A 26,792-nucleotide genomic window follows, 5' to 3' on the forward strand; every position below is an offset into this window, starting at 1 on the left:
ACTGTCCCAGATTGAGGTGTCATAGGAGATGGTTTTGGAACAAACTGATAAATTAAACAGTAACAAGTCACCAGGACCAGATGGTATCCACCCAAGATAGGAACTCAAATGTGAAATAGCAGAACTACTAACTGTAAATGTTTAAATCAGCTTCTGTACCAGATGACTGGATGATAGCCAAAGTGACAACAATTTTTTTTTTGTTTTAAAAAAAAAAAAAAAAAAAAAAAAAAAAAGGCTCCAGAGGCGATCCCAGCAATTACAAACTGCTAAGCCTAACTTCAGTACCAGGCAAATTGGTTGAAACCATAGTAAAGAACAGAATTATCAGACATGTAGATGAATACAATTTGTTGGGAAAGAGTCAACATGGCTTCTGAGAAATCATGCCTCACCACTAAAATTCTTTGAGGGGGTCAACAAGCATGCGGACATGGGTGATCTAGTGAACATAGTGTACTTAGATTTTCAGAAAGCCTTTGACAAGGTTCCTCACCAAAGGCTCTTAAGCAAAGTAAGCAGTCAAGGGATAAGAGGGAAGATCCTCTCCTGGATCAGTAACTGGTTAAAAGACAGGAAAAAAAAGGGTAGGAATAAGTGGTCAGTTTTCACAATGAAGAGGGTAAACAGTTGTGTCCCCCAAGGATCTGTACTGGGATCAGTACTGTTCAACATATTCATAAATGATCTGGGAAACACAGTAAACAGTGAGACGGCAAAATTTGCCAATGATACAAAACTACTCAAGATAGTTAAGTCCAAAGCAGACTGCGAAGAGTTACAAGAGATTTCACAAACTGGGTGACCTGGCAACAAAATGGCAGATTAAATTCAGTGATGATAAACGCAAAGTACTACACTTTGGAAAACAATCCCAACTATACATATAAAATGAAGGGGTTTAAATTAGCGGTTACCACTCAAGAAAGAGATCCTTGAGGCATTGTGGATAGTCCTCTGAAGACATCCACTCAATATGCAGCAGCAGTCAAAAAAGCTAAGAGAATGTTGGGAACTATTAGGAAAGGGAAAGATAAGACAGAAAATATCAAATTGCCTCTTTATAAACCCATGGTATGCCACATCTTGAATACTGTGTGCAGATCTGGCCAACCCATCTCAAAAAAGATATATTGGAATTGGAAAAGGTACAGAAAAGGGCAACTAAAATGATTAGGAGTATGGAAAAGCTTCCATATGAGAAGAGATTAATAAGCCTCGGACTTTTCAGAATGGAAGAGAGATCACCAAGGGGGGATATGATAGAAGTCTATAAAATCATGACTGGTGTGGAGAGAGTAAATAACACTTCCTTATTTACTCCTTCTCATAACATAAAAACTACAGGGTCACCAAATGAAATAATAGGCAGCAGGTTTAAAATAAAATAACCAAGTATTAGTTTACACAATGCACAGTCAACTTGTGGAACTCCTTGCCAGAGGATGTTGTGAAGGCCAAGACTAAAAGGGGTTCAAAAGAGGACTAGATAAGTTCATGGAGGATAGGTCCATCAATGGCTATTAGCCAGGACAGACAGGGATTGCTGTTTGCCAGAGGCTGGGAATGGCTGAAAGGATGGAGCATTTTATGATTACCTGTTCTATTCATTCCCTCTGAAGCACCTGGCATTGGCCGTTGTCGGAAGACAGGATACTGGGCTAGATGGACCATTGCTCTGACCCAGCATGGCCATTCTTACTTTCTTATAAAAATTCTGAGATGCATCTTTCATATCGATAAGATGCTTCTGAAGTAAGATTCAAGGTGACAACCTGAATGAAAAAGAAGACCATCCATTGTGGGGAGCGGATCGGTCAAGTAAGAAAAATCAAATTAAAAATACAGTATAGTCAAGTGAATGCAAATGAACATGCATAAAAGAATGGGGGCATTTTGTATTCAAATTTATAACAATTTTCTTGTTAAATTCATGCATAGTCACCACACATCTAAAATAGGAGATAGAACTCTGAATAAGGCTTCACCCACACACTGATGAGTTCTGATTACATAAGAAGCCACTCTAGGTTTGCTCGTCACTATGCGATATCCTCTTCACATGGTAATGGGCCACTGGAGCCAGCTGATTTTGGGCATGGGGGTTATAGTGGGGTGCTCAGCCTCATTCCCTCATCCTCCTTCACAGAGAGACTGTCCACTCATAGGGCTCCCAGTGCAGAGTGAACTACTGCAGCAGCAGCGGCACGGCTTAGATCAGAATTTTCACGTTCAATTATTCTGGTAGGCTGATAATGCAAGAGAAGGGAAACGATGATTTTCAAATGTTTACTTCTCAGCCAAACCTGAATGCAATATTATGGGACAAAGAAAAAGGCACCTCTTTCCCCAAGCTCTCTCCCTACTCCCTATTTCAAAGGGCTGCTACAAACTGTAGAGGTGTTACAGCATCTCAAAAATGGGTTGGAAGAATATTTTATCATAGATAGTACTATGAAACAAATACAAGGGTTGCTCCCAGCTCCCCCTATAATGCATGCACACAATTCAGCTACCTATGCTTAAGGATACGATTCAGTCACGGAATCCAGGACCTCCGGGACTTCTTCTGGGGCAGGGCTGGAGCACCTGTCAGACTCAGGGCTGCAGAACAGCTGATGGGCAGCCAGCCCCCCAGATCCCCGAAGAAATGGGCCCAGCCCACCAGAGCAGTGGCTGATTTAGGTTGGGTCAGCCCCCTTTCTCCCCCCTTCCCCCCCATGTGTGTGTGTCTGTCTCTCTCCGTCCCCCAGAATATTTTTAGTGAAAGTCAGGGTCTGGTTGCGGGCTTTCATGAAATTTTCTTTATTGCCCACGACTGGTCCCTAACTTTTACTAAAATACCTGTGACAGAATCTTAACCTTACCTATGCAGTATCCTGTATATACAAATTGACAACAAGTTGCCTTTTAAATTACATGTTTAAACTGGAATGAAAAGCAGCACTATTCAGAGCACCAGAGCCACTACATTACACGGGGCTTAATTCTCCACAGCCTTGCACCTCGATACCTGTGCAGGATGAATGGCTTAAGCCAAAAAGTTATTTATACACTATCAGTATGGGGAAAAAATGTGTATTCAGAAAGTAAGGAATGATTTAATACAAGTACTTTGGTTTCTGCTTTTTTTCCCCCATTAAGTGAGTGCTACACAGCAATTCTCTAACACCAATCCTTTGAGAAGTACTGATGCATTTTTAATCAAGTGGGGTCTGAGCCTGCCTCATTACTCACATGAGAAATCCCATTAACTTCTCATAAGGTACAGAATCAGCTTCTATCACCACCAGCAGTGGACATCTCTGGCCTTTCTACCCATAGTGGATTAAAATTCCTGCCACTAAAAAAGTAATGCTTCTCTACTGCAGACATTGGAGCCTGATTTTCAGAAGGCAGTATCAATTTCGATGCCCACAATATTAAGTCACTTGGACAAGTATATACCTGAGTGTACCCACAAATTAGTTATTTACACGTTCAAATAAATTAAATCGCAAGCATAAATAACCGGTGGAGGTGCAAGAATGGAGAAGCCCAGCTAAGGCCTCCAACATGTATTATTATTATTATAAATCAAAATATATATTTATGTATTGCCCCATTCTGTCCACAGTACAAAACTGGATACTTTTTCTACATCAAAGGCATGATTCTCTTTTAGACTGAGGCCCTTATTCACTGCTCTGGTTATGTCAAGGGACCTTCATGGGGATGTACATGTATTTGAACCCACTATAAAGGCCTCATTACTCTGCCAGAGCTGTGTAAATGGGCCTTTGTGTAAATGAAAATCAGGTCCCAATGGTATCCTGTACAGAACTACTAAGTAGAGACAGGAGACTAGAATCAAACAGTCTTTTTCTAGAACAGTCCGTTCTAGTCACTAATAAGATATTTCAGCATTACTACTTTTACACCACACATTTTAGACAGATTTTCCAGGTTCGTAAGCGGTCTTATCAGCACTTGCTCATCACCATTAAAAGTAACATTTGACTCCTGAAAATTGGTTTCTCCCATTAACACACATTATCAAACAGGTCTGACATTTTTACTTAATGAGGTCAGATAAGATTATTACAAAATAAACACGGGAAATTAATTCCTCAAGTGACAAAGAAACCCTGCTACAAAACAAGCTGAAAGAACCAGTTTCTGAAACACTGACTTATTCACTGAAACTGACTGGAGAAGATATGGGAAAAAACATGTTCACGCTTAGCTTGAATAAACTAATTTTTAACATACAGCTATCTCCATTCCCATCTAAAACCTTTGGGCTCCCTCTTCTGAACTTCTCTCATCTCAGTTTAATGCACTTTCACCTGTCACTCTGCATGGTCTTCATGAAGCACGCAACTGATTATGCTTATTGTGACAGATAGTCAATTTCCTGCAATCTCCTAGGCAAACCTTATTGAATTAAGTTTTAAGTATCTTAGGAGTTCATTCTATTAAAAAGGCAAATTTGATGTATTATTGTGGGACTGTATGTAACATCTGTAGGGAGGAGACATGATTAAATGTAAATCCTGGGAAATGTTCTGAGAGCTCCAGAGGGCTGTTTGAAACAATATAAACTTTTAAAGTTCAGTGGGTTCCCCAGAAAATCTCTAGAGGGAGGTGTATGCCAATGTAACTCTGCTGGTTATGAAAGTATCCACCTAGACTTTTGAACTATGTCCTAAGGAGAAACCCTTTTTCTACAAATTACCTATTTTGAGATCAAAGATCAGGCCCTATAAAGGAGGGACTAATCTTTTCATGGGTATGCTTATTCTGATCTAACAGCTATTATGAACTTGTGAACACAGAAAATCCCCTTGGTGGGGTCTGAGACCAGAGTTGGGGTGATCTCTGGTATCCTTATTAGAATGTGTGCAGGTTCTTGTATTATTTTAATACTTTTTCTCTGTAATGCTTTCACCTTCAGAATAAACGTGTTTGCTTAGGAAAAACTGTGTGGTAACTTATATGTATGGGCAACTATATTGTTGTTAATCTCTCAAGAGAAGGCAAAGCAAGCCTGCTTAGTCAGTCTAATTTGCTGGGGAATTCACAGTGTAGGCAAGGAATTATGTTGCCTGCAGTTGCCCTTGCCTGCACCGTGAACTGTAACACTTATAAAAACAGGTTACATAGTGCAAAGAAGCAATCAGCAGTTTCAAAACTGAAAAGTCTGTACTGCCTTTTCTAACATACTGCTTAAAGTGAAACCTATACGGCAGCTGCCGCTTAGATATTAATTTGTGGGTATTAATTAATAGTGTATACATCTGGAATAGTGTGCGTGGGCAATATACCTGTTCTCTCTCAGGTATAAATACAAGGAACTATCTACACAATTTCAGATATAGTCTGCTTTCTATGAATACACGTAACTGTCATTCCAAAATTATATCCAATCACAGCAGAATGCGAATCCCACAATTTCCATTCTGTGTCACAATCCCTAAAGATACAGTGGGTAAAACATACATGAGTAGATTTACATGGCCAGGTATGTCACCTTCAAACTATGTGGTTAATATCCAACACACCCTGATTTTTCTTTAGTCCCATCCTGGGTTAAGTAGCAGCATAGGGGATTCAGAGCCAAATACTAGTTTGCCAAACCTCATCTGAGTGTGAATTTCAGAATGTTCCTCGAAAAAAAAAGTGGGGAAAAAAAAAAAAGTGCCTCCATAAAGGAAAAATGAGATTCACTCTGCCTAATACCATTACATATATCCTGTAAACTCATATCAAGCATTTATACTGCATGCTAACTTGCAAAACAGTCATGTTTGCATCATTAAGTACCAAGAGAATAAGTAGGCCCATTTCCAGGCGTGTAAGTCCCATATTTTCATCTTAGCCTTCCCTAAATACTTTTTTTTTTAAATACCTACAGGGATTCAAAGGAAGAAAGACTAATCCTTCTGGATGTAAATTTTAGAAATCCTAAGGCACTTACATACCAAGATGATGAACATGATGTAGATTTTTGATGGAATTTTTAAGTCTGGTTTAAAATTAGTTGTCACTTCTCCCCTATATCAATCCTCCCTTCAGCACAGGTAGACAGACACGCACTAGTCCTGTTTGAGCTACTGCCTAAAAATAGCAGTGTAACTGTGGTGGCATTGGTGGCAGCTTGGCCTAGCAATCCAAATACATACGCTGGGGATCAGGTAAGATTTTACTCTGGTGGCTAGTCTGAGCTGCCATCGCCACGCTGCTATTTTCAGATGCTAACTTGAGCAGAGCTAGTGCGTCTATGTCTATCTAAGCTGGGAATCGCACACACACACACCAGCTGCTGTGTAGACATAACCTTTATTTCATTTTTCCCCCCCTTCTCTTTTTTCCCTTTGTTCTTGATGCTGTTTTTCTTTTAAATGGAGGGACTAGCCTAAAAGAGGGAGAAACTGAATAGTTCACTTTGCAAATTCAGAATGAAATTTACATTGTGTAACCCTTGTCAGCTTCATTTCTACAGCTAATTCTACACATAAAGCATTTCTGTTGTACTGAAGTCTATGTAAACATGGAAATAGGACAAATAGAGAGCTAAAGCAATGAGAAAGGCAGCCTTTAGATTGCTGCACACTGGTGGTGGGGTTGTGGATTTAGGAAGAAGAACAGAGCTAGCACATAAAAGAACTTTGAGGAAACGTGAAAGAAAAACTGGAACCAAGCTAGCAAATATCACAGCAACAGAAAAGTGACATTTTGATTAGTTTGGGGCATAATTTCAAACCAACAAAGTTATATTAGAACCTTGTAATCATACCTACAGATCAAACATTGATCTATCTTAAATCTAAGTTCTTTTATCAAAAAAAAGTGACCAAGTAATATCAGATATAGCAAGAATCAGAATAATGTAATGTTAAAACGATGGGTTGTTGACAGTAAGTTAGTTTGCACTCAGGAAATTCAACTATTGCTTCAAGGCAGATTCTCATAAAAACAGTTTCAAAGAAGTTATCTTTTTCATGTCAAGTTATGTTATTTCAGAGAGAACAAGGCTAGCAAAATCAATACTGAACAACATACCTTTTAGATATAAAAGGGCTTTGGCGAGGAAGACTTAATATGTTACATGTCTGCAGATTGGCAACAGATGACGAGGGTGGTTGACCTGATAGCAACTTGTCAGCATCAGATAAATTAGCATCAGTTATAAGCTGGCGCTTTATGTATTTTCTTCCAGTTTTCGTCCTCAGGACATTCTTCAAAATAACTTTGGGTTGCCTGCCATACATATAACAATAAATGATAAATGCTGCACTGAAACCTAGATAAAGAAACTTTTGGTTGAATTCATGTAACTTAGTTTTCGGTGTTACCAAGCCACTATCATTACTACTAACAAAGTACTACTTTGTTTATGGTCCTTTGCAGACACAAGACAAGATCTTTCCACCAAGAAGCTTACAATCTAAGTCAGGCAGCTAACACTAAGAACAATGACAACAGACCACATGAAGGAAGTTGGGTAGTCAAAAAGGGACAGGGAGGAAAACAACGTAACTTTAGCTCAGCTACAGTATATTAACATATTGTTGCATTTAAACTGCCTTTGAGATCTCATCTGAGGATTTATCATTCTCTGTTCAGCCAACATTTATCTCAGAATAACTCCCATGCAAAATCTCAACACTGATAGAATTACAGCATGATTTTAAAAATTCTCCTATGAACAGGAAGTCTCCAATAAAACAAATCTTACTGACAATCATTCTGATTCACTCACACCTCTAGCCACCAGCTGGCAAACAGTATACATGTAAAGCAAGCAACAAAAATTTGGTAATTAATTCGGGCTCTTTGTCATAAATCCCAAGCATCACTCAGTCATATCAGGTGATTCTGAGGCTGAGAAGAACATCTGCATGTGTCAGAAGAGATGAGCACCAAAATTAAGTCAATCAAAAACAACAAGAGATGCTAACATACATTTTATCAGTGGTTCAAAAAATGTACAAGACTGCCACAAAGTATGTGAGCACAGTCAATTTGCTGTCTTGTGTTGCTAATGGCTCTCTTCCCACTTTCCTCGAAATCTGAAGCTTATGGTCTGCAGTTCCCATTGTGATTTCTTTCAGATGATGATGTGTAGCCTCAGCCTCTTCTGCTTCTGGTATGAATGATGCTGCCTCCTGGTTATTCCCTGCACATACTTCCATTTGTCTTCTCTCTCTGTGGATTGATCCACATGGGTCACTTTCCAACATAGCATGTTGTGACATCTGATGTCTGTTTCCATTCCTGTTCAAATGAGAGGTACAAAGTCCTTTCAAGGGAGCTTTGGTGTTTGCAGACCAGCTGACAAGTTGCCAGAGTTGATGCACAGGTGGTCGGCGATGAGAAGCATGACTTGGAAGAGAATCAGAATCAGATCCAAAAGAACAGCCAGAAAAGGAAAGAATTGTAGATTTATTTTTCTAGGGAGGCAGTTAGATGTGAACATGTTTTCTTTTCACAGGGGTGTTGAAAAACACCCAGCTCCGAGAGTCCAAAAGGCTGAACCAGAATTAATCAAGACAGGACCAGTTAGACACCAACTTATCAGAAATCCTACAAGACTGTCGTTGGCACAGGAACTCAAATTATATGATCCAAAGTGACAGTCACAAGAATAAGGCTTGGGATCAAAACAACAGGAAACATCTACAAAGTAACAAGGAATACTTTTTCATAAAAAACAATTGCAAGCAAATTATAATTTTTAGTGACATGAAGCAAAGGTCCAGGATGTTAAGACTTAATCAGTATTGAACAACATACCTTTTGGATATAAAAAGGCTTTGGAGAGGAGGATTTAATATTTGCAATATCTCTAGGCTGGCAACGGATGATGAAGGTGGTCGATCTGATTGCAACTTGTCAACATCAGATAAATTAGCATCAGTTATAGGATGGCTCTGTGTGTATTTTCTTCCTATCTCTGTCTTCAGGACATTCGTCAACATAACTTTGGGTTGCCTGCCATACATGATAATAATACAATAATACATGATAAATATGGTGCTGAAGTCTAGAGAAGGTACATGAATTCAACAAAGTTTCTTTAAGGACTTTGTAGTTTCTGCAATAACACTTCATCTTGGCTAGAGATAAGCTGATGACTTGCAGAGCTGCTCTTTGTACAGATGGGGAGTTAAGACTGATTCTCTTGGGTCACAGGATCCCTTTCAGGATTTTGCATTCTGGCATCAGGGACTAGCCCAAAAACATGTGAGTATACAGGGGTAAATGTTCAGCGCCGCAAAATCTCCACACATGCTGTATCACCTCTATTAAAGTTCACAGAACTGGTGCTACTAAAGCCTCAGACTGCACTAAAACTGTAGATACGGGCATCTTCAAGGCAGAATGTACCAAAGGGTGAAAACAGGGAGTCATATTTGGGCAACACTTTAGGACAATAAAGCATTTAGTGACTTATGCACTGACTCAAAATGTGATTTTGCTAGAAAGTTATGCTGCCATCATAGTCTGACAAAATATTTGGCTATCACCTTGATTTTTATGTCCCAATATTAAAAGTTTCTGGTCAACTATGTTTGAGAAATTATATGTAATTATAAATTACAAGCTCAGTTCAAATGACTATTAAAGCTGCTTGTATGAATTCTGCTACATGAGAAAGTTTCTTGACACCATAAATGACTTTCTTGGAGCAGCTGGCCCACCATAGTATCATTTAATTTCAGAAAGGGGGACTATACAAAAATGAGGAAGCTAGTTAAACAGAAATTAAAAGATACAGTCCCAAAAGTGAAATGCCTGCAAGTTGCACGAAAACTTTTTTAAAATACCATAGTACAGGCTCAAATTAAACGTATACCCCAAATCAAAAAACATAGCAAGAGAACCAAAAAAGTGCCACCATGGCTAAACAACAAAGTAAAACAAGTGGTTAGAGGCAATAAGGCATCTTTTAAAAATTGGAAATATAATCCTATTGAGGAAAATGGAAAGGAGCATAAACTCTAGCAAGTCAAGTGTAAAAGTATAACTAGGCAGGCCAAAAAATAATTTGAAGAGCAACTAGCCAAAGACTCAAAAAAACAACAGTAACTTAACAGTAACAGTATAACAGAATCAGGACACCTGCTAAACAATCAGTCATTGGACAAAGGTGCTGAAGCAGCACTCAAGGAAGACAAGGCCATTGGGGAGAAACTAAATGAATTCTTTGCATCAGTCTTCACTGCCGAGGATGTGAGGGAGATTCCCACACCTGAGCCATTCTTTTTAGGTGGTAAATCTGAGGAACTGTCCCAGATTGAGGTGTCATTAGAAGAGATTTTGGAAAAAATTGATAAATTAAACAGTAATAAGTCACCAGGACCAGGTAGTATTCATCCAAGAGTTCTGAAGTAGCTAGACTCTTTCTGAATCCCACTCCCACCCTCTCCTGCTTTTACAGCAGTGGGTCCTCCAGGATCCGTGAGATCCCAGTTCCACTGCCGGGCTCTATACTAGTACGTGGGGAACTGCTTGTGAATCCTCCTCCCACCTGTTCATCCTATTATGGCAAAGAGTCTTATGGGACCTGTGGTATCCCAGTCACGCTGAAGGGCTCTACAACAGTCCCACACAGGCCTCTATTCTGAAGGAACTCAAATAGGAAATTCCAGAACTACTCACTGTGGTTTGTAACCTATCAATTTAAATCAGCTTCTGTACCAGATAACCGGAGGATAGCTAATGTAACGCCAATTTTTAAAAAGGCTCCAAAGGCAAATTGGTTGAAACTACAGTAAAAAAAGAATTATCAGACACATAGATGAACATGATTTGATGGAGAAGAGTCAACATAGCTTTTGTAAAGGGAAATCATGCCTCACCAATCTACTATAATTCTTTGAGGGGGTCAACAAGCATGTGGACATGGGTGATCCAGTGGATATAGTGTACTTGGACTTTCAGAAAGCTTTTGACAAGGTCCCTCTCATAGATAAATAACTGATTAAAAGATAAGAAATAAACAATAGGAATAAATGGTCAGTTTTCACAATAGAGAGGAGTAAATAGTGGCGTTCCCCAGGAGTCTATACTTGGACCAATACTGTTTAACATATTCATAAATGATCTGGAAAAAGCTGTAAACAGTGAGGTGGCAAAATTTACAGATGATACAAAATTACTCAAAATAGTTCAATCCAAAGCAGACTGCAAAGTTACATAGGAATCTCTCAAAACTGGGGGACTAGGCAACAAAATGGGAGATGAAATTCAAGGTTGATAACGGCAAAATAAAGCGCATTGGAAAACAATCGCAACTATTCATATAAAATGATGGGGTCTAAGTTAGCTGTCACCACTCAAGAAAGATCTTGGCATCATTGTGGATAGTTCTTTGAAAACATCCACTCAATGTGCTGCAGCAGTCAGAAAAGCTAACAATGTTGGAAATCATTAGGAAAGGAATAGATAATAAGACAGAAAATATCATACTGCCACTTTATAAATTATGATATGCCCACATCTTGAATACTGTGTGCAGATCTGGTTACCTTGTCTCACAAAATATATATTGGAATTGGAAAGAGTACAGAAAAGGGCAACTAAATTGATTAGGAGTATGTAAAAACTTCCATATGTGGAGAGATTAATAAAAGAGTCAGACTTTTCAGCTTGGAAAAGAGAGGACTAAGGGGGGATATGATAGAGATCTATAAAATTTTGACTGGTGTGGAGAAAGTGAATAAGGAAATGTTATTTACTCGTTCACATAAGACAAGAACTAGAGACCACCTAATTAAATTAATAGTCAGCAGATTTAACACAAACCAAAGGAAGTACTTCTTCATACAATGCACAGTCAATCTGTGGAACTCTTTGCCACGGGATGTTGTGAAGGCCAAGACCATAATAGGGTTCAAAAAAGAACTAGATAAGTTCATTGAGGATAGGTCCATCAATGGCTATTCGCCAGGAGCGCCAGGGATTCAACACCATGCTGAGTGTCCTTAGCTCTGTCTGCCAGAAGCTGGGAATGGGCGACGGGATGGATCACTTGATAATTGCCTGTTCTGTTCACTCCTTCTGAAGCACCTGGCATTGGCTGCTGTCAGAAGACAGGATACTGAGCTAGATGGACCATTGGTGTGACCCAGTGTGGCCATTCTTATGTGCAGCATTTGCTTGCTAGAAGAGACTGAAGTCTCTTTTATACTGCACTGGTTCTGCAGCAAGGAATGCAAAACAGTACCTTCACTTAAGCCACTTTAATGATATATTTGCTATATGATTTGTCATGAATAGATGAAACTATACTTTTTTTTTTTTTTTTTAAATGGATGACAATTAAGCTTGGTTGTACAAAGAGGCTAATCTTGAGAGGATGGCAGCAAAAATACTTGTTCTTCAGTCAAGTCTTCATGAGATCAGCTATTCTAGCTTTTTTGTTTTCTCCCCCTGGGCTTCCCTTGAACCATTCATATTAAGTCTGGTTTAGCATGTCAAAGAAACTCACCATGGTAGAACCCCAATTTAGTATTTTTATTCTGTCCATTTGCAAAGGTTGCATCAATCTTTAGGCATGTCTCCTTTCCCCAAAATTCTAAAATACTTTTAAAATAAATAAATAAATATTTAAATTAAACACATGCCAGCAATCTATCAGTCATGAGCAAGCTTAAAATGATGCATGTATGTGAATGTAAAAAAAAACCTGGTGAACAGATTTCAAAGTTGTTTCCAAGGGCTCATTAAACTGTAAATAATTTTTTTTAATTAATGAAACATCCCTTGACATTGTCCTTGTACAGTTAACATGCATTAAATAACTTGTACAATTTTTTTACCTTCGGTGAAAAGAGATTTCTCCTTACATGACCTATTTTAGGTCTGTTAGCAGGGGTCTGAAGTGGAGAGATCTATGCTCTTCTATTGAGGTCTAAAAAAAGAGGAGCATAGGCAGATGAAGAGGGGTGTCTTCTACCCCCTCCTACAATTTCAAATCACCCTGAATGTAAAGTGTGAAACATGCAATATCTAAATGGGATTTCCTCCTAGAGGCAGAGCAGCTGCAGAAGTGGACCCTGATAATTTAAAGTTATTATTGTTATTTACATTGTTTTCTTTTTAAGGATAAACCCTTTTAAAATGAAATCTGATTTTATTACAAAATATGTTAAGGCTTACACTTATCTCTTCATATATTAAAAAAAGCATGCTGAATCATGAACCTCTATCAAAAATTTTAGTTAAAGGCAGCTTTTCTACATAAAGAAAGAATCAGGAGAAAGACACCTCACTTTTGAGGTCAAGAATTTACAAATATGGCACAATGGGGGTCATGTACTGTATTAAGGGCTTGATCCTGTGGGGGGACGCTGGGGCTGTGCTGCTGGGTGCAAAGAGACTGGCACGGTCATCTCTGGCCTCTGTCTCCAAGAGATACCATCATGTATCTCATCAGGATTGTCCACTGATCTCACCTGGATAGTCTCATATCCTATTTTATAGTTTCTCCCTACCTGAGCTCTGACTGGCTCAGTTCCCAGATTATGAATATTTATGACTCCACCCATCATTCACCATTTTCTAACATACTAAAAATACACAATAAGAATCTGAAAATAGTAAGCTATATAATTGCTTAAATAAATGTACAGAGTTATAGTGCACCCTTCTAGAGAGCAAAAGAATGTACCCAGTCTAACGTAAAGCCTCTATTTAGTTGTAAATCAACATGTTTTAATGGTTATAACATCAGGACTGAATTTTTTGTATCCCTGAGGTTATCCCAGCATCCTCTTTTCCATTATCTGAGTTGTTTGTAACTAGACCATCTCAAAATTGATATCCAGAGAATGGAAAAACACCACTATTTTGCCAAACAACAATAGATATTTAGTTATAAAGCAGCAATGACAGACTTATATTTTTTATTATGTAAATTCTATTTGGCTACTAGAAAGTTCCACAATGACAAAACACACCTGAAACTTAGAGAAGTTATATTTTATGACCTAGTTTTCATCTCAGTAACTCACAGCCATACCAGCTCAATCTTTGGACAGGCTGCAGATCCCTCATTCATTACCACTTACTACTGAAAAAGTAACCTTAACACAACCCTTATTTCATAAACATATTGCGTTTTATGTGCCTACCTAAAACATCTATTAAAACTCTGGCTTAGCAATGAGACATTCCAAAACCTTCATTTGGCCGGCAGTCTGAAAAAATGCCAGTGCCCTAAGGTTAAAGGTTGCTTTTAACCAAATACATTAATAGTAATAGACATTTTATGGCCTGATTTTCAGAGGTGTTCAGTGCCTGTAGCTTTCAATGGCTCCAGTTCCCATGAAGACAATGGGAATTGGTGGCATTGAGTACTTCTTGAAAATTGTGGCCACCGAACACGAAGCACACTGAATTATGGGTAGCTGCAGTCCCGTTTTTGCCAGCCTGCCCTTATTAAGTGTGGGATTTGGGGCATGAACCCCTAGTTATCTGTCATACAGTACATAAACACTGCTCCAGTATACTGTCAGTAACCGATTGCAGGAGTTAAGTCTTTGTGTCACTACTTCACCCAATCCTGACACATATTTCAATGAAATGTTTACAATGCCAGGCTAACAGGAAAACATCACACACCTTTTCAAGAAATCCAGTTATTTCCGCAAAATTTTCTCTGAAAGGAGAACTAGGCAAACAAGGACCAAAAGCCTGAACAATAAAAGCCCCCATCTTATGTATTCCAGAGCAGGTACTGCTAACTGGATGCCTGTAAAGTCTGGTTCCAGAGCTTGATAGCTGCCTCTGAAAGAGTTGTATCAGTTTGGTAAAAAAATATATAGTATAGTGAACATTACAGCACAGACAGTAATAATAAATTGTGCTATTTCATCACAGGATTTAATTGCATTTGTCGTGTGCAAACAGAATAAAGTCCAAGGTGCAGAGAGAGAGAGAGAGATGGTTCTTTACAGGACCAATTTCATAAAGCTGATAAAGGCTTGGATCCTCTCTTTTAAAGGAGCCATCCTTCTCTGTGGGTATGTCTACACTGACGGCGGCAAAGTCACCGCCGTCTGATCGACCTATCTGAATCAACTGAGCGGTCAGTGAAGACCCGCTCAATTGATCCAGAAGTCAATGCAGTGAAACTACCCTCTCAAGTGGCGTAGCACGGCATCGACAGGAATGCAGTTCCCATCGGCGCAATGCAGCAAAGACACTGCGTAGAAAGGAAGCACAGTAGTCGACGGGAGTTACGCAAGCTACTCTGCGTAGCTTGCGTAACTCCCGTCGACTGCCGCCAAATCGCCCTGAAAGTGTAGACCAGGGCTGTGTGCAACAGGCCTCACAGGTGCGCTGGGTCAGGGCTGACTGAGCACAGAGATGCTCTTTAACCCCTGCTGACCAGGTGGGAACCTGTCCCACCAAACTCCCCTTCAAGCCAGGTTGCTGGTTTTTGTTGTTGTCGCTGTTTTTAAAAACACTATAGCCTTCTTCCTCCATTATGGCATTCTGGGCATCTAGCATAATGTTCTTAAACAGTTCCCAACTGACATTTACATCTTTCTATTTAAACTCTTTCTCCAGCTGACTTGGCCCATAAGTGTTATCAGCTTTATGAAACTGGTCCTTTAAAGAACCAGCTACATATATACTACTACTTGGAATTTATTCTATTTGCACACAACAAATATAATTAAATCATAAATCACCTGTATAATTAAGCAACCACCAATTTTTAGTTCTGCGATCAATACCTTTGTCTGTCAATATGAGGTCTAATACAGAACTCCCCTGGGTTGGAACAACTTGTTGAGTTCGGAAACGATCTCTATCATTTTTAAAAATTCGATGGAGGTTTTAGTACTGTCAACATGCTGGAGATCTCATGTGTCACTCAGACAGAAATAAATGTTGTCATGATGGATTTCAATCTCCTACACATTATTAACAGGTGCTTAAGGAGACAATCCTGTTCTCTGGTGTGATCTGATGGTCTATAGCAGACATCAACCAGTACCCCGTGTTATTCTTTATATCCATTAGGACAACAATCCATAACCATTCAAGTTCATTTATGTTCCTGTTGTCAGTGACTTGGAAATGGAAGTGAAATAGCACTTCATGTCAAAAATGGCATTACCCCTTTTTGCTCACTTCATCCTTCCTAAATACCATTTATTTTAACATTTTAATTATAAGAACCTTCACAACAGGTTTCAATACCACCAAGTAGGTCAAAATTATGCTCATAAATAATTCCTCATTTATTGCCCAGCCTCCTAGCACTGCTGAATATGCAATAAAATAATTTCTTCTTGTCACATCCCTTGATTAATTTTGTTCTCAACATCTCGATATTCTATACAAACGTTGCTTTTAAAAAAAAAATCTGGAAAAGTATAAGTTAACATCTGAACATTTGCTGCCTCACTGTATTACTAATCACTTTTTTACTAGTGTGTGTGCAATAAGTTTTAGGAAAAGTTATTTAACCATGCACCTCCACCTTAAATATCAAGTGAAAGAAATTTGTTTAATGGATTCCAAAAGTATGTATTTTCTTTAAGTTTCCCAAAATCACAATGGCCAGTTCAAGGTCTACTGCAACACGCCAAGAATGATATCTGGCATCACCAAGAGAAGCAAGTAGTCGCCACTGGAATACTAAGTTACAACACAAGGGTTCCAATAACTGCAGTTTTTAAGTTGGATGGAGTGGAATAGAAAAACTTCATTGCCTGCCAGTTGCTCCCTTTATCTAATATTACAGAAGGATGCATTCCGGGACATTAAAGCCAGAGCACACAGTTATGTCTTTGGAGAATCAGGAAACTTAAGTTAAGAATTTCTGCTAAGCATATCTCTTTCTTGCAACAGTTTGCAGCATTCAATACATAAATGCAGGGTTAACTGATCATCCAAGAAACCTTTGTAGTCACTTACACATTGAGTACAAGATGCAGAATCATTGACATCCTTTGACATTAAGCTGTTCCTTAAAAGGTAGCTTCTTCTTCAAAAGTTTGCACTTCTAGAACCTTTTCCTTCCAAGGAACCACTGCATAAATGAGTTCATTCTAAATACCAACCATGAGATTGTGAATTGCAGAATGAGGGTAATTTCCTAACTAGAAACAACTAGAATTATCTAGCAAAAACAACGAGAGTTCTGTGGCACTTTAAAGACTAACAAATTTAATTTTTGTAGGCATAAGCTTTCGTTAGACTCAGCTCACTTAGTCAGATGCAGAAGTAGAACTCTCGTTGTTTTTGCTGTATACAGACTAACACGACTACCCCTCTAGAATTATCTAGTGGTTTAAATTATACAGATTTAATCCTAACATGAAATCAAAATACTTTACTATCACCAAGACTGAATCTACGGCCTTGTCTGCATGGGCACTTATGCTGGCAAAACTTTTGTCGCACAGAGGTATGAGAGAGCACACACACACACACACACTCCTGTGAGCAACATAACTTTTGTTGGCATAAGCACTTGTGTGGACAACACTATGTTGGTGGGAGACGCTCTCCCATCAACAAAGCTACCGCCGGTCATTTAGATGTTTTTATTATGTCAGCAGGAGAGCTCTCCCCCAATCGACGTAACGCGGCTACACAAGCACTTATGCCGGCTAAACTTACATTGCTCGAGAGGGTGTTTTCTTACACCCCTGAGCAACAAAAGTTTTGCCAGCAAAAGTGCTAGTGTAGACAAGGCCTAAAAACACTAACATTTAGTTCTGTCAAATACTCTTATTCTCTCTGTATGTGATTTGGTAGACATGTTCTTTAACCTACATAATTATCCAGGTGCTACAGAACAGATGTTTTCTATGCATCGCATGATTAACCTCTGAGGCAAACCAAAATTTGCCACTGACGAAAAATGTCATCAGTATAAAGATTCAGTATATCATGCCACCTCATTCACTCACTTAAGAGGTCTAAGAACATGCTTGTATCTAACTTATCAGTACTTTACTACTAATCATGTTGTTTGGCTTTGTTTTCTTTGACAGCTGACAAAACCAATTTACTTATGATCTGCCAGAGATCCCATAGTGTTGTGTATCTCTGAAAGGTGATCTGGAAACCAATTTGGGGAAAAAACCCACAAAAGCAACAGGCGCTGAAATAATAATTTGTACCTAAAGACTAACAGTCTTCATCTAAGGATCTCAAAGAATTTAACTGGCACAGATTCATAGATTATAAAGCCAGAAAGAACCACTGTGATCATCTAGTCTGACCTCCTACTTAACACAGGCCACAGAACTTCCTGAATTAATTACCTGTAGATTTGTATTCAGAGTTTGATTCTGCACCCAACCTTGTGTGAAATCTTACAACAAAGTAAAGCTTGTCATCTGTTTGTAAATTTATAATACCATAGGATTACTACCGAAACACATTCCTAGCTATTAATTTCAATTTGGGCTTTCTATACAGTTAGGAAAGTAGTATTTGCATGACTCGAAAAATTGTGTGGAAATTAAGGATCCCGGTCTTCAAGAAAAGCATATAATACTCAGAACATGTAACACACTAACATCAAAACTAGCTCGTTTCACATTATAGACATCTTACCCAAAAGCTGATCCTTCGCCAACGAAGCTGCGTCTGTCAAAGTCTCTCTGTCTTTTCCAATTTGGAGAAGTCTCTTGATTTATTGTCCTTAATTTCCACTGAAATTTAAAGAAAGGTCTAATAATGAAGTTTTAAAAATTAAATGATGGTTAATGTATGGGAAGAGGTAAGGACAGGTGGAAGAATGAGGAGAATGGCAGAGCATGAAACAACATAACTGCATATGCAGAGTAGAAGACCAGCAGCAAAGAAATCAAGACAGTTTGCCCAAAGAACATAATGTATTGAAACCAGTATGATTTCCAGCACCTCTATGTATACAAGCAACCTGACCTTGAAGGGAACCTGCCCTCTTTAGGAAATTTGAATATTTGTGCAGGACAACGGATTGCAAACTTTTATTTAAGAAAAAAGCACCCAAAACATGTGCTTGTGTAGTGGGTTTCTTAGAGTCGGTAAGGGACCTGCCTATCTTAATTTCCTTAACAAGTGACTTAATTTGATCTAAGTCAGTGATACTCAGACTGTGACTCTCAAGCCACAAGTGGCTCTTTAATGTGTCTCCTGCAGCTCTTTGCAGCATATGATATTAAAACACTGTGATTTAATTATTAATCAATCAGGATGCTTTTACTATGTTATTAGCCAATTAAATTATCAACTTGCACTAAGTTTTTAAGTTATTTACTTTGAGAATGTGTGTGTGTGTCTATATATATGAATGACAGGGAAAATATTTAGTTTTGATAGACATATAAAAACTAAATATTCCCCCCATCATTCATACTATTGTGACTATTTTAGGTAATGCGGATTGCTATTTTGGCTCCTGAATGTCACTGATCTAAGTCATTCAACCAAATCTCCACTTTAGGATTCATGCTTCTATGCAAGACCGGGATCTGAATGCTCCACAACATCAAAAACTAACGCTGTTAGACTGCCTCCAGGATGGGTACCATGGCACAGCCTGTCTCTCAACACACTGGTGAGGTTCCCCCCTGCCATCAGAACCTTGAGGGATAGCCCTATGCATACTGAAGTGGCTCATGGTGGACTGCCCCCAAAACTGTGAAAGGCTGGTGGCAAAAAACTGTTCTGCAGGCCCACCCAAAAATACTAATACTGGCTTTGCCAACCACAGAAGGTGACTGTCTCTACCACCTTCAGAGAACACCAGGACATTATTTGTCATCAGTGTAGTACAGATCTGTCTAATGGAATTGCACTGAAAGCTTCAAGAATGGTATCTCTTCACACAGTAAGGAAAAAAAAAAAAAAAAGAGCAGGCAACACTATGAAGCACATCTCCAAAATGGACATTGGGCTCCTATATACAGATAAAATATAAGCCTGTTTAATCATGAGCACTGAGCTTTCTCTTAAAAAAAAAAAAAAAAAAAAAAAAAAAAAAAAGAAGAAACAGGATACTTAAAATAGTCAAAAAAACCCACAACAAAACCCTGCGAGATAAAAAGGGACCAAACACATATAAAGGACTTAAAATGTAGAGTCCTCAGTAAAGGAATAGCAGGTGGGAAATGAGGCAGGTGAGAACAGGTGCTGTAATAGCAGGAAGCCAAACAAGTATTTTACAGGACACTAAGGGTATGTCTATACTGACAGCGGCAAAGTTGCCACCATCAGATCGATCTTTCTGGATTGATTGAGAGGCCAGTGTAGACCTGCTCAATCGATCAGGAAGTTGACGCTGATAAACCACCCCCTGAAGTGGCGTAGCGCTGCATCGATGGGAACACAGTTCCCGTCGGTGCAGTGCACCGAAGACACCACACAGAAGAGAAGCACAGCAGTCGACGGGAGTTACGCAACCTACTCTGCGTAGCTTGCGTAACTCCCATCAACTGCTGCTGAATTTCCAAGTAAGTGTAGACCAGGGCTCAGTCCAAGGAATTTATTTTGTTAAAGTTTAGGGAACTGATCAGCCAATCTCCCTAAGAGGAAGAGAGCAGACGTTGGCCACCACAGCTGACATGCTTCTGACTTAAGCCTTAACGTAACTTAAGGTTCTACTCAGTTGACGACTAACAATACAGAATATACTATTCATACAGCCTCCCAGATACACTGTGAATTAATGTGCTGTAGCATGATCCAGTGGATGGGGCACTGAACCAAAGGTCAAGAGACTTGGTTCTAGTTCCAGTTCCATGATTCCAACCTACTGTGTGACCCTGGGCAAGCCATTTTACAAATGTGCCTCCGTTTCTCTTATCTGCAGAATGGGGATGATACTCACCCAGCTTTGTAAAACATTTTGAAGTAATCTTGTGCACAGCACTCCCTTAAGGTTAAATAATATTATTAAAAGGAGCAAACATCCAAGTGACTGCAAGGCCTAGAATGAAGGTCTCAGATGTATAGGCTGAAAGGCACAGGGGGAAGCTACAGAAAGCTAAGAGCTGTATCGATCAGAAGTTGAGGTGTTTTTTAAAGAGGGAATTAGATGGACATACAGAAGGAGATAATCCTACTCCCAACTTGTAGTAAGTCCTGCTACAACTACTTTCCAGAATGACAGAGAGTATTGGGAAGTAGAGCCACGAGAGAGGGAGGTAGCTAGCGAGAATCACATGCCTTATTCCTAGCTTCTGAGCAGTGCTGAAACTGATACACAAGTAAGAGCAACTTGACAAATCTCTTGTAAGGGCTGCAGCACCATAGACAGCTCCTTGTCACATAGCTGAGTCAGGGAAAAAGATGGTAATTTTGGCATGTGTTAATATAATTAAGGTTAAGGTGTGCAGAAAAATATAATTAGTTACACTTGTATAGTTTTAATAAGTAATAAATAATGGTAGTTTGAAGCAGTCATGGACAGAAATCAAAGATAGCAGCCACAGTGAATTAAAGACGAGCGAATCAAAATGGAGGCTTCAATGTGTTTTGGCCAATAGTGAGCAGGCAGGATGTGGTGAAATAAAAGTCACTCTAAACCCAGAAGGGAGGGGTCAATTAGATAAAAGTGTAAATTCTCAATCACATCCAGCATAACTGATCATTAGCATATTAGAGCTGATTGGCAAAAGGGGTCTCAGCACTGAAAGAACAAATCAGAGAAGGGCAAAACCTGTACATAAGGAGGAGAGCTGACAGGCTTCAGTCAGTGCAAGTGGAAAGCACCAGAGTGAGTGGACCTCAGAAGAGTCATCAGAAGACATGAGAAGTTGGAAGATAGAGAGCTGAAATCACTGAAGAGGGCTAGGCTGTTGTGAAGGATCAAGCAATCACCACAGGCAGCAGCGGAGAAGCAACTGCAGCTAAGCAGTAACAGTAGCTGTGACAGAACAGAAGGATCCAATGACAAAGCTGAGGGATAGAAGACTACAGGAGAAGTAAGCATGATGACTGCTATAGTAACAACTAGGATGTTTGTGTATGCATGGATTAATAAAGTTGGATGTATATGTATGTTGTTTTGTGTATAGGATTTTATGTTTAAACACCTGCCTCCTCCATTCCACATGTGACTGACCTCCACATGTGGAATGCGACTATCCAAGACTGATACACAGTGTATAGTATTATTATCTATAGTGTTGTGTTATTGGTTATTGTATATTAAAGGAGTTTGTTATTGTATAATGCTATGCAGGGATTATACAGATACAACGTAATAAGTAATATTACGTTACACAGCGACTATTTGATTTATGCTGCACTGCATTGGGTTATATGACTTGTGTTGCTTTGTATTGTGTTATATGACCCATTCTATGTGTTGCCTTGTATTGTATGTTGATTTTAGAATCCATTTGTATTACGATTGGTAACAAATAAAGAATACTTTGTTTTAAAAGAAGTTTTTGCCTGGGTGTCAATCTTTCAATCAGAAGGCTGTATCCACGTCCTCCCAAGGGTAAACTGAGGCAGTTAGTTCTGAGCACTTTTCCAGTGATCTAAAGGGAAACTCTGGTAAACACTTGTAAATCCACTAGTGTGAGTCACCTCTCGTTACCCACTGATAGAGACAAGGCTTGTGATTAGTCCATTAAAATAACTGGACCACTAAAAGGGTGATGAGTAAAAATTTTGGGGATAACAAAACTCCCCAGAGAAAGTACTGAATAGTGTTATGCACAGGGTAACAAAGATGTCAAAACGCAGAAGCAACTAAATGCAGACATTGTCGCCTACAGCAACAGAGCTGAAGATAATGGAGGTAGACCAGAGAACAAGAAGCTGACAGATTAATGATTAAAAATTAGGACATCCTTTCAGAAGTATACACATAAACTTCAGACTCAGTAACACTCAAAATTATATGGTAAATGCAGAAATCAGGAATTCAAGGATGCTGACTAGAGTGTACCAGCAAGTGACAAGACTCTCATTATTGGTTTACTAGTATAAAGCCTGTTGCTTCTGAGCACTCTGACCCCTGTCACATGCAGGAACACAGACCAAAGAGGGAGGAGAGGCTCTTACAGAGATTTATCTTTAAAATTTCCACAAGAAAGACTAATTTATGTAATAATCTTACTTCTGACCTCCTGAAATTGAGTAACTGCTTTCTAGATAAACATGTTAGCAATTAGAAGATTAGGGTTTAGTATTCCCCATTTTATACATTCAGCAAGTGGGCTAACAAACACCCCACAGACCCCTACTCTCTTCAAAGACAAATCCCTCCCGAACATCCTCTTCTGACATGCATCTTATTAAAAATTAAGCAGCTAATTCAACAACACTGTGGTTCTCTTGAAGATAATCTGTATGTTTTACCAAACCAAACAAAAAAAAATTAAAATACCTTGGTAGGAAATAGCCAAACACCACCTGAGCACCTAAACTATATGTTCCCCTTTGCCGTCTCCTCCAGTTGTGCTGTCTTTAAGAGTGTAAAGGCCAGTCTTTTAAAAGCACCTAAGGATTCAGGAGCACTGACTCTCAATGGGACTTGTGCTCAAAAGTCCTTTATGTTCTTCTGAAAGCTTAACTCGAAGCTTTTTGGGGCAGGGCTGTTTGCACAACAGCTAACATAATGTGGCACTCTCAGAAACGAAGTCTCAGTGCTGAGTTGATATACTACTTAATAGCACCACAATACACTCATGACATTGTGCGTCTTTATATCTCATTCAATGAATTTTGAATGCAAATTACTTGTTTCTACACATGACTGAAGATTAAGACAGTCTTTAATAAGGTACCTTTTCAGCCAAAGGGGACTGTCTAGTCAGTCATGCACGAGTTTTAATATCAAATTACTTATCTAGTGCTGCCAACTCTCACAATTTTATCACAAGGCTCACAACATTTCATGTTTTCTTTAAAGCCCATCTCTGGAAGTCCAGAATCTTGGTTTTCTTTCTCTCTTTTTTTTTTTAAAGTAAGTTTCTAACCCACATAGCTGCAGAGAAAAAGCTTGAAAACATGACAAGACAAAATTAATTGCAAATGTATATTTTTTTAAAAACTCATTATTAAGATAGTCTCATGGGTTTTTTTGAGACCAGGCTCATGGTTTTTGAACATTTGGGGTTGTAATCAGGTTGTGATACTGCAACAATATGTATGTACATGGACCTTGTGCCTCTGTCAAGCCATGGCAATCCCACCCATACTCATGCAGTTGGGACCTCGTTGTGATAGATGGAAGACAGTGCTCAATTTCAGAACAAACAAGACATGTATAATGTGTTCCTAACACATTTGATTCTGAAAAGTTTCAACTGCAGCATATTGTAAGTAGCTTCTATTTACCTCTTGTAAAGGGCAGTCCCAGTGGTGGGAGTCTGTGAGCCTTGACAAAGGGGACTGAACATGGACATCCTCTGACTTGGTGTTTGGTTTCTTCTTTGGTATGCGAAACTGAAATTAGAAAATGTTACTTTAACATTAATGACCTGTTAAATTTACCTGTGTTAAAATTAAAAGTTTTAACTATCCCCGGGGTGCTGTGAATTTACATATTCACATACAAAATCTCCTTCTGACCCCTCGGGCTAAGTTAAGAACATGGAAAAGGAGAAATACTGACTGTAACTTGAATTTGTAGGTAGTACTTTTTATGGTTCCCTATTCCTGGTTTGTCCTTCCTATCACATTGGGCACTGGAAAGTTAGTTTTAAATCTCAGTAGATTGAGGGGATAAGAGGCGGCCAAAAATATCCGCAGAGTTCTGTTTACTAACTCCTACATGCAAATGCCTTCAGGATAAAAATAAACCCATTCTCCACTTGTAACTTACTTAGTTCTTTTCTGATTCATTTACATCAAATTCTAATCTTAGCATACCAGTTTAACAGAAGGATAAAGAGAAAACAGAAATATAACCTTCAAAGAAATCAACCTACATTCTCTCAAAAAAAAATTTAAATCCCCACTCAAGATCAAATAAATCCCAAAACAACATTTTTGAGTTGACAACAAACATCCACATATCAAAATGAACTCAGGCAACACGTTACCATTCCAAGCATTAACAGAATGACAACATGTTTTAAAAGCATTCATTTAGGAAATAACATTCCTCAATAGACATTTGAAGTTCAAAACAAAATCTGGTCAATTAAATCCTTATAGGCATGTTTTGACAGGCAAGCATTATGCTTTTCAATCAAGTTAGTTTAACTCATCTTTTGTTTATTTGTTTTTAAAAGGGAAAAGACTGTTGAAATTTTGGATCATTAACCGTAAGACATTACAATTACACTGTCTTGACACACATTATAAGCAGCAACATATTGAATATTGCCTATATCTTGTTATAGCATTAACATTTCCCTTTTTTCCCCACAATTATATAAACACAGCTTTAACACTGTGTGTGTAACCACTCATTAACTTTTCGTTTCTGGGGGGGGAAGCTGAATGTTTTCTGGGAGGGGTGAGGGAAGGAAGTCTCAAGAGAATGGAAAAGAAGAGTGATGTAGGTTCAGCTATTATACACTGTATATTCTTTTTGACTATCAGATAAGTGTAGGATTACTGCATCTATATCAAAGCATCTTGATTATTTCAGTATTTCTATTGTATTGTTTTCCTGTGCAACATACACTATTTTACTTTTACCCCTTTTTTTGTGAATTTGTCAGCACTGTTCTCACAACTTACCTCTTCCATTTTAAGATATTTTATTAATAGTTTTTTCCACTGAACTAAATTAGGAATCATTGTCTGGGTTCACAAAGTTAAGATTGCCTTTTTTGTGTGTGTGCTATAAAGAGCAAGAACGGGAGTAGCTTTTTTATTCCTGATTTGAATTTTTTTTTTTTTTTTTTAAATAACAGGCCAGTTTCCAATACACGTCTTTAAATTCTATTTGAGTTCTCTCTCTATTTTTTTTTTTAATTTCAGACTTTTTTTTTTTTTAAAATACTTCAATCTTTACATATTTGCTTGTATATCTCTCTCAAATATTCCACTAATATTTTGTTAATCCTTTTGTTTATTTGGAGTATTCCATTTTTGTCTTTAGGGTATGGTGTGGCTGTCCTGGGTCTTGTTGGAAATCAGTCTGGCTAGTAATTTGATATTTGTTCCCCAATTCATATAAACTTTGTCTGGCAAATAAAAGCTGTCTGGGCTTTTTCTGGCATCAGTGCTTCTAAAGCTTTTTTTTTTTACATTCTTAATTTATTGGAGCAAATCTGTGTTATTAATCAAATAAATCTGCTTCTGCAAACTATACATTTTGTTCCTTTAGATTTACCTGGTTTTGTTTATGTCTTTTTTCCTATAACTATCAAATGACCCCTTATTGCTGCTTTAAAGGATTTCCACCTAGTTCCTGGGGATATATCCTATAGGGATTATCCTTAATATAATGATTAAATATGCTTTTCTATTTCATTCACAAAGTCTGTCTTTTAACAATATTACTCTATCTCCAAATTTTTTCTCTTATTCCCAAATTAGACTTTATTTCAATGAAGACAGGCTAATGGTCCAGGATGCATATTAATCCCATTCTAGCACTAAGAATTTCACATAAAAGCATTTTTATATCAAATTAGACTTATCCTAATATATATGTTGGCAGTTTCAGAGGAAAAAAGTGAAGTCCCTCCCATTAGGGTGTAGGAACCTCCAGACATCTATCATGTCCTGTTCTTTATATGCTGATTCTAGTATTTGAGCTTTTTTTGATTGGGCTTCTTGCCTAATTGATAGTCTATCCCACACTGGGTCAAGACAACAGTTAAAGTCATCTGCCACTATTGCCTGTGAACCTTGTTGTGATCATTCAA

General features: G+C 38.4%; 1 protein-coding gene across 5 annotated transcripts in view; it reads right to left on the minus strand.

Moving 5' to 3' along the window:
- The window catches only part of SENP7 (SUMO specific peptidase 7), an 80,619-nt gene that overhangs the window by 48,283 nt on the left and 5,544 nt on the right, over positions 1 to 26,792 (minus strand). For 3 of the 5 annotated variants that reach the window (XM_067546161.1, XM_067546162.1, XM_067546160.1), the window contains exons 3-6: positions 24,304 to 24,411; positions 18,577 to 18,674; positions 8,779 to 8,976; positions 7,045 to 7,242 (exon numbers count right to left, since the gene is read on the minus strand). In XM_067546161.1, coding sequence (XP_067402262.1) covers positions 7,045 to 7,242; positions 8,779 to 8,976; positions 18,577 to 18,674; positions 24,304 to 24,411 — 602 coding nt within the window. The remainder of the gene's footprint in view (positions 1 to 7,044; positions 7,243 to 8,778; positions 8,977 to 18,576; positions 18,675 to 24,303; positions 24,412 to 26,792) is intronic. The other 2 variants (XM_067546163.1, XM_067546164.1) reach the window with 2 other exon arrangements.

This window comes from Emydura macquarii, unplaced genomic scaffold (genome assembly GCF_026122565.2).
Source record: "Emydura macquarii macquarii isolate MOO-44397 ecotype Brisbane River unplaced genomic scaffold, CSIRO-AGI_Emac_v2 contig_1119, whole genome shotgun sequence".
Classification (NCBI taxonomy): domain Eukaryota; kingdom Metazoa; phylum Chordata; order Testudines; family Chelidae; genus Emydura; species Emydura macquarii.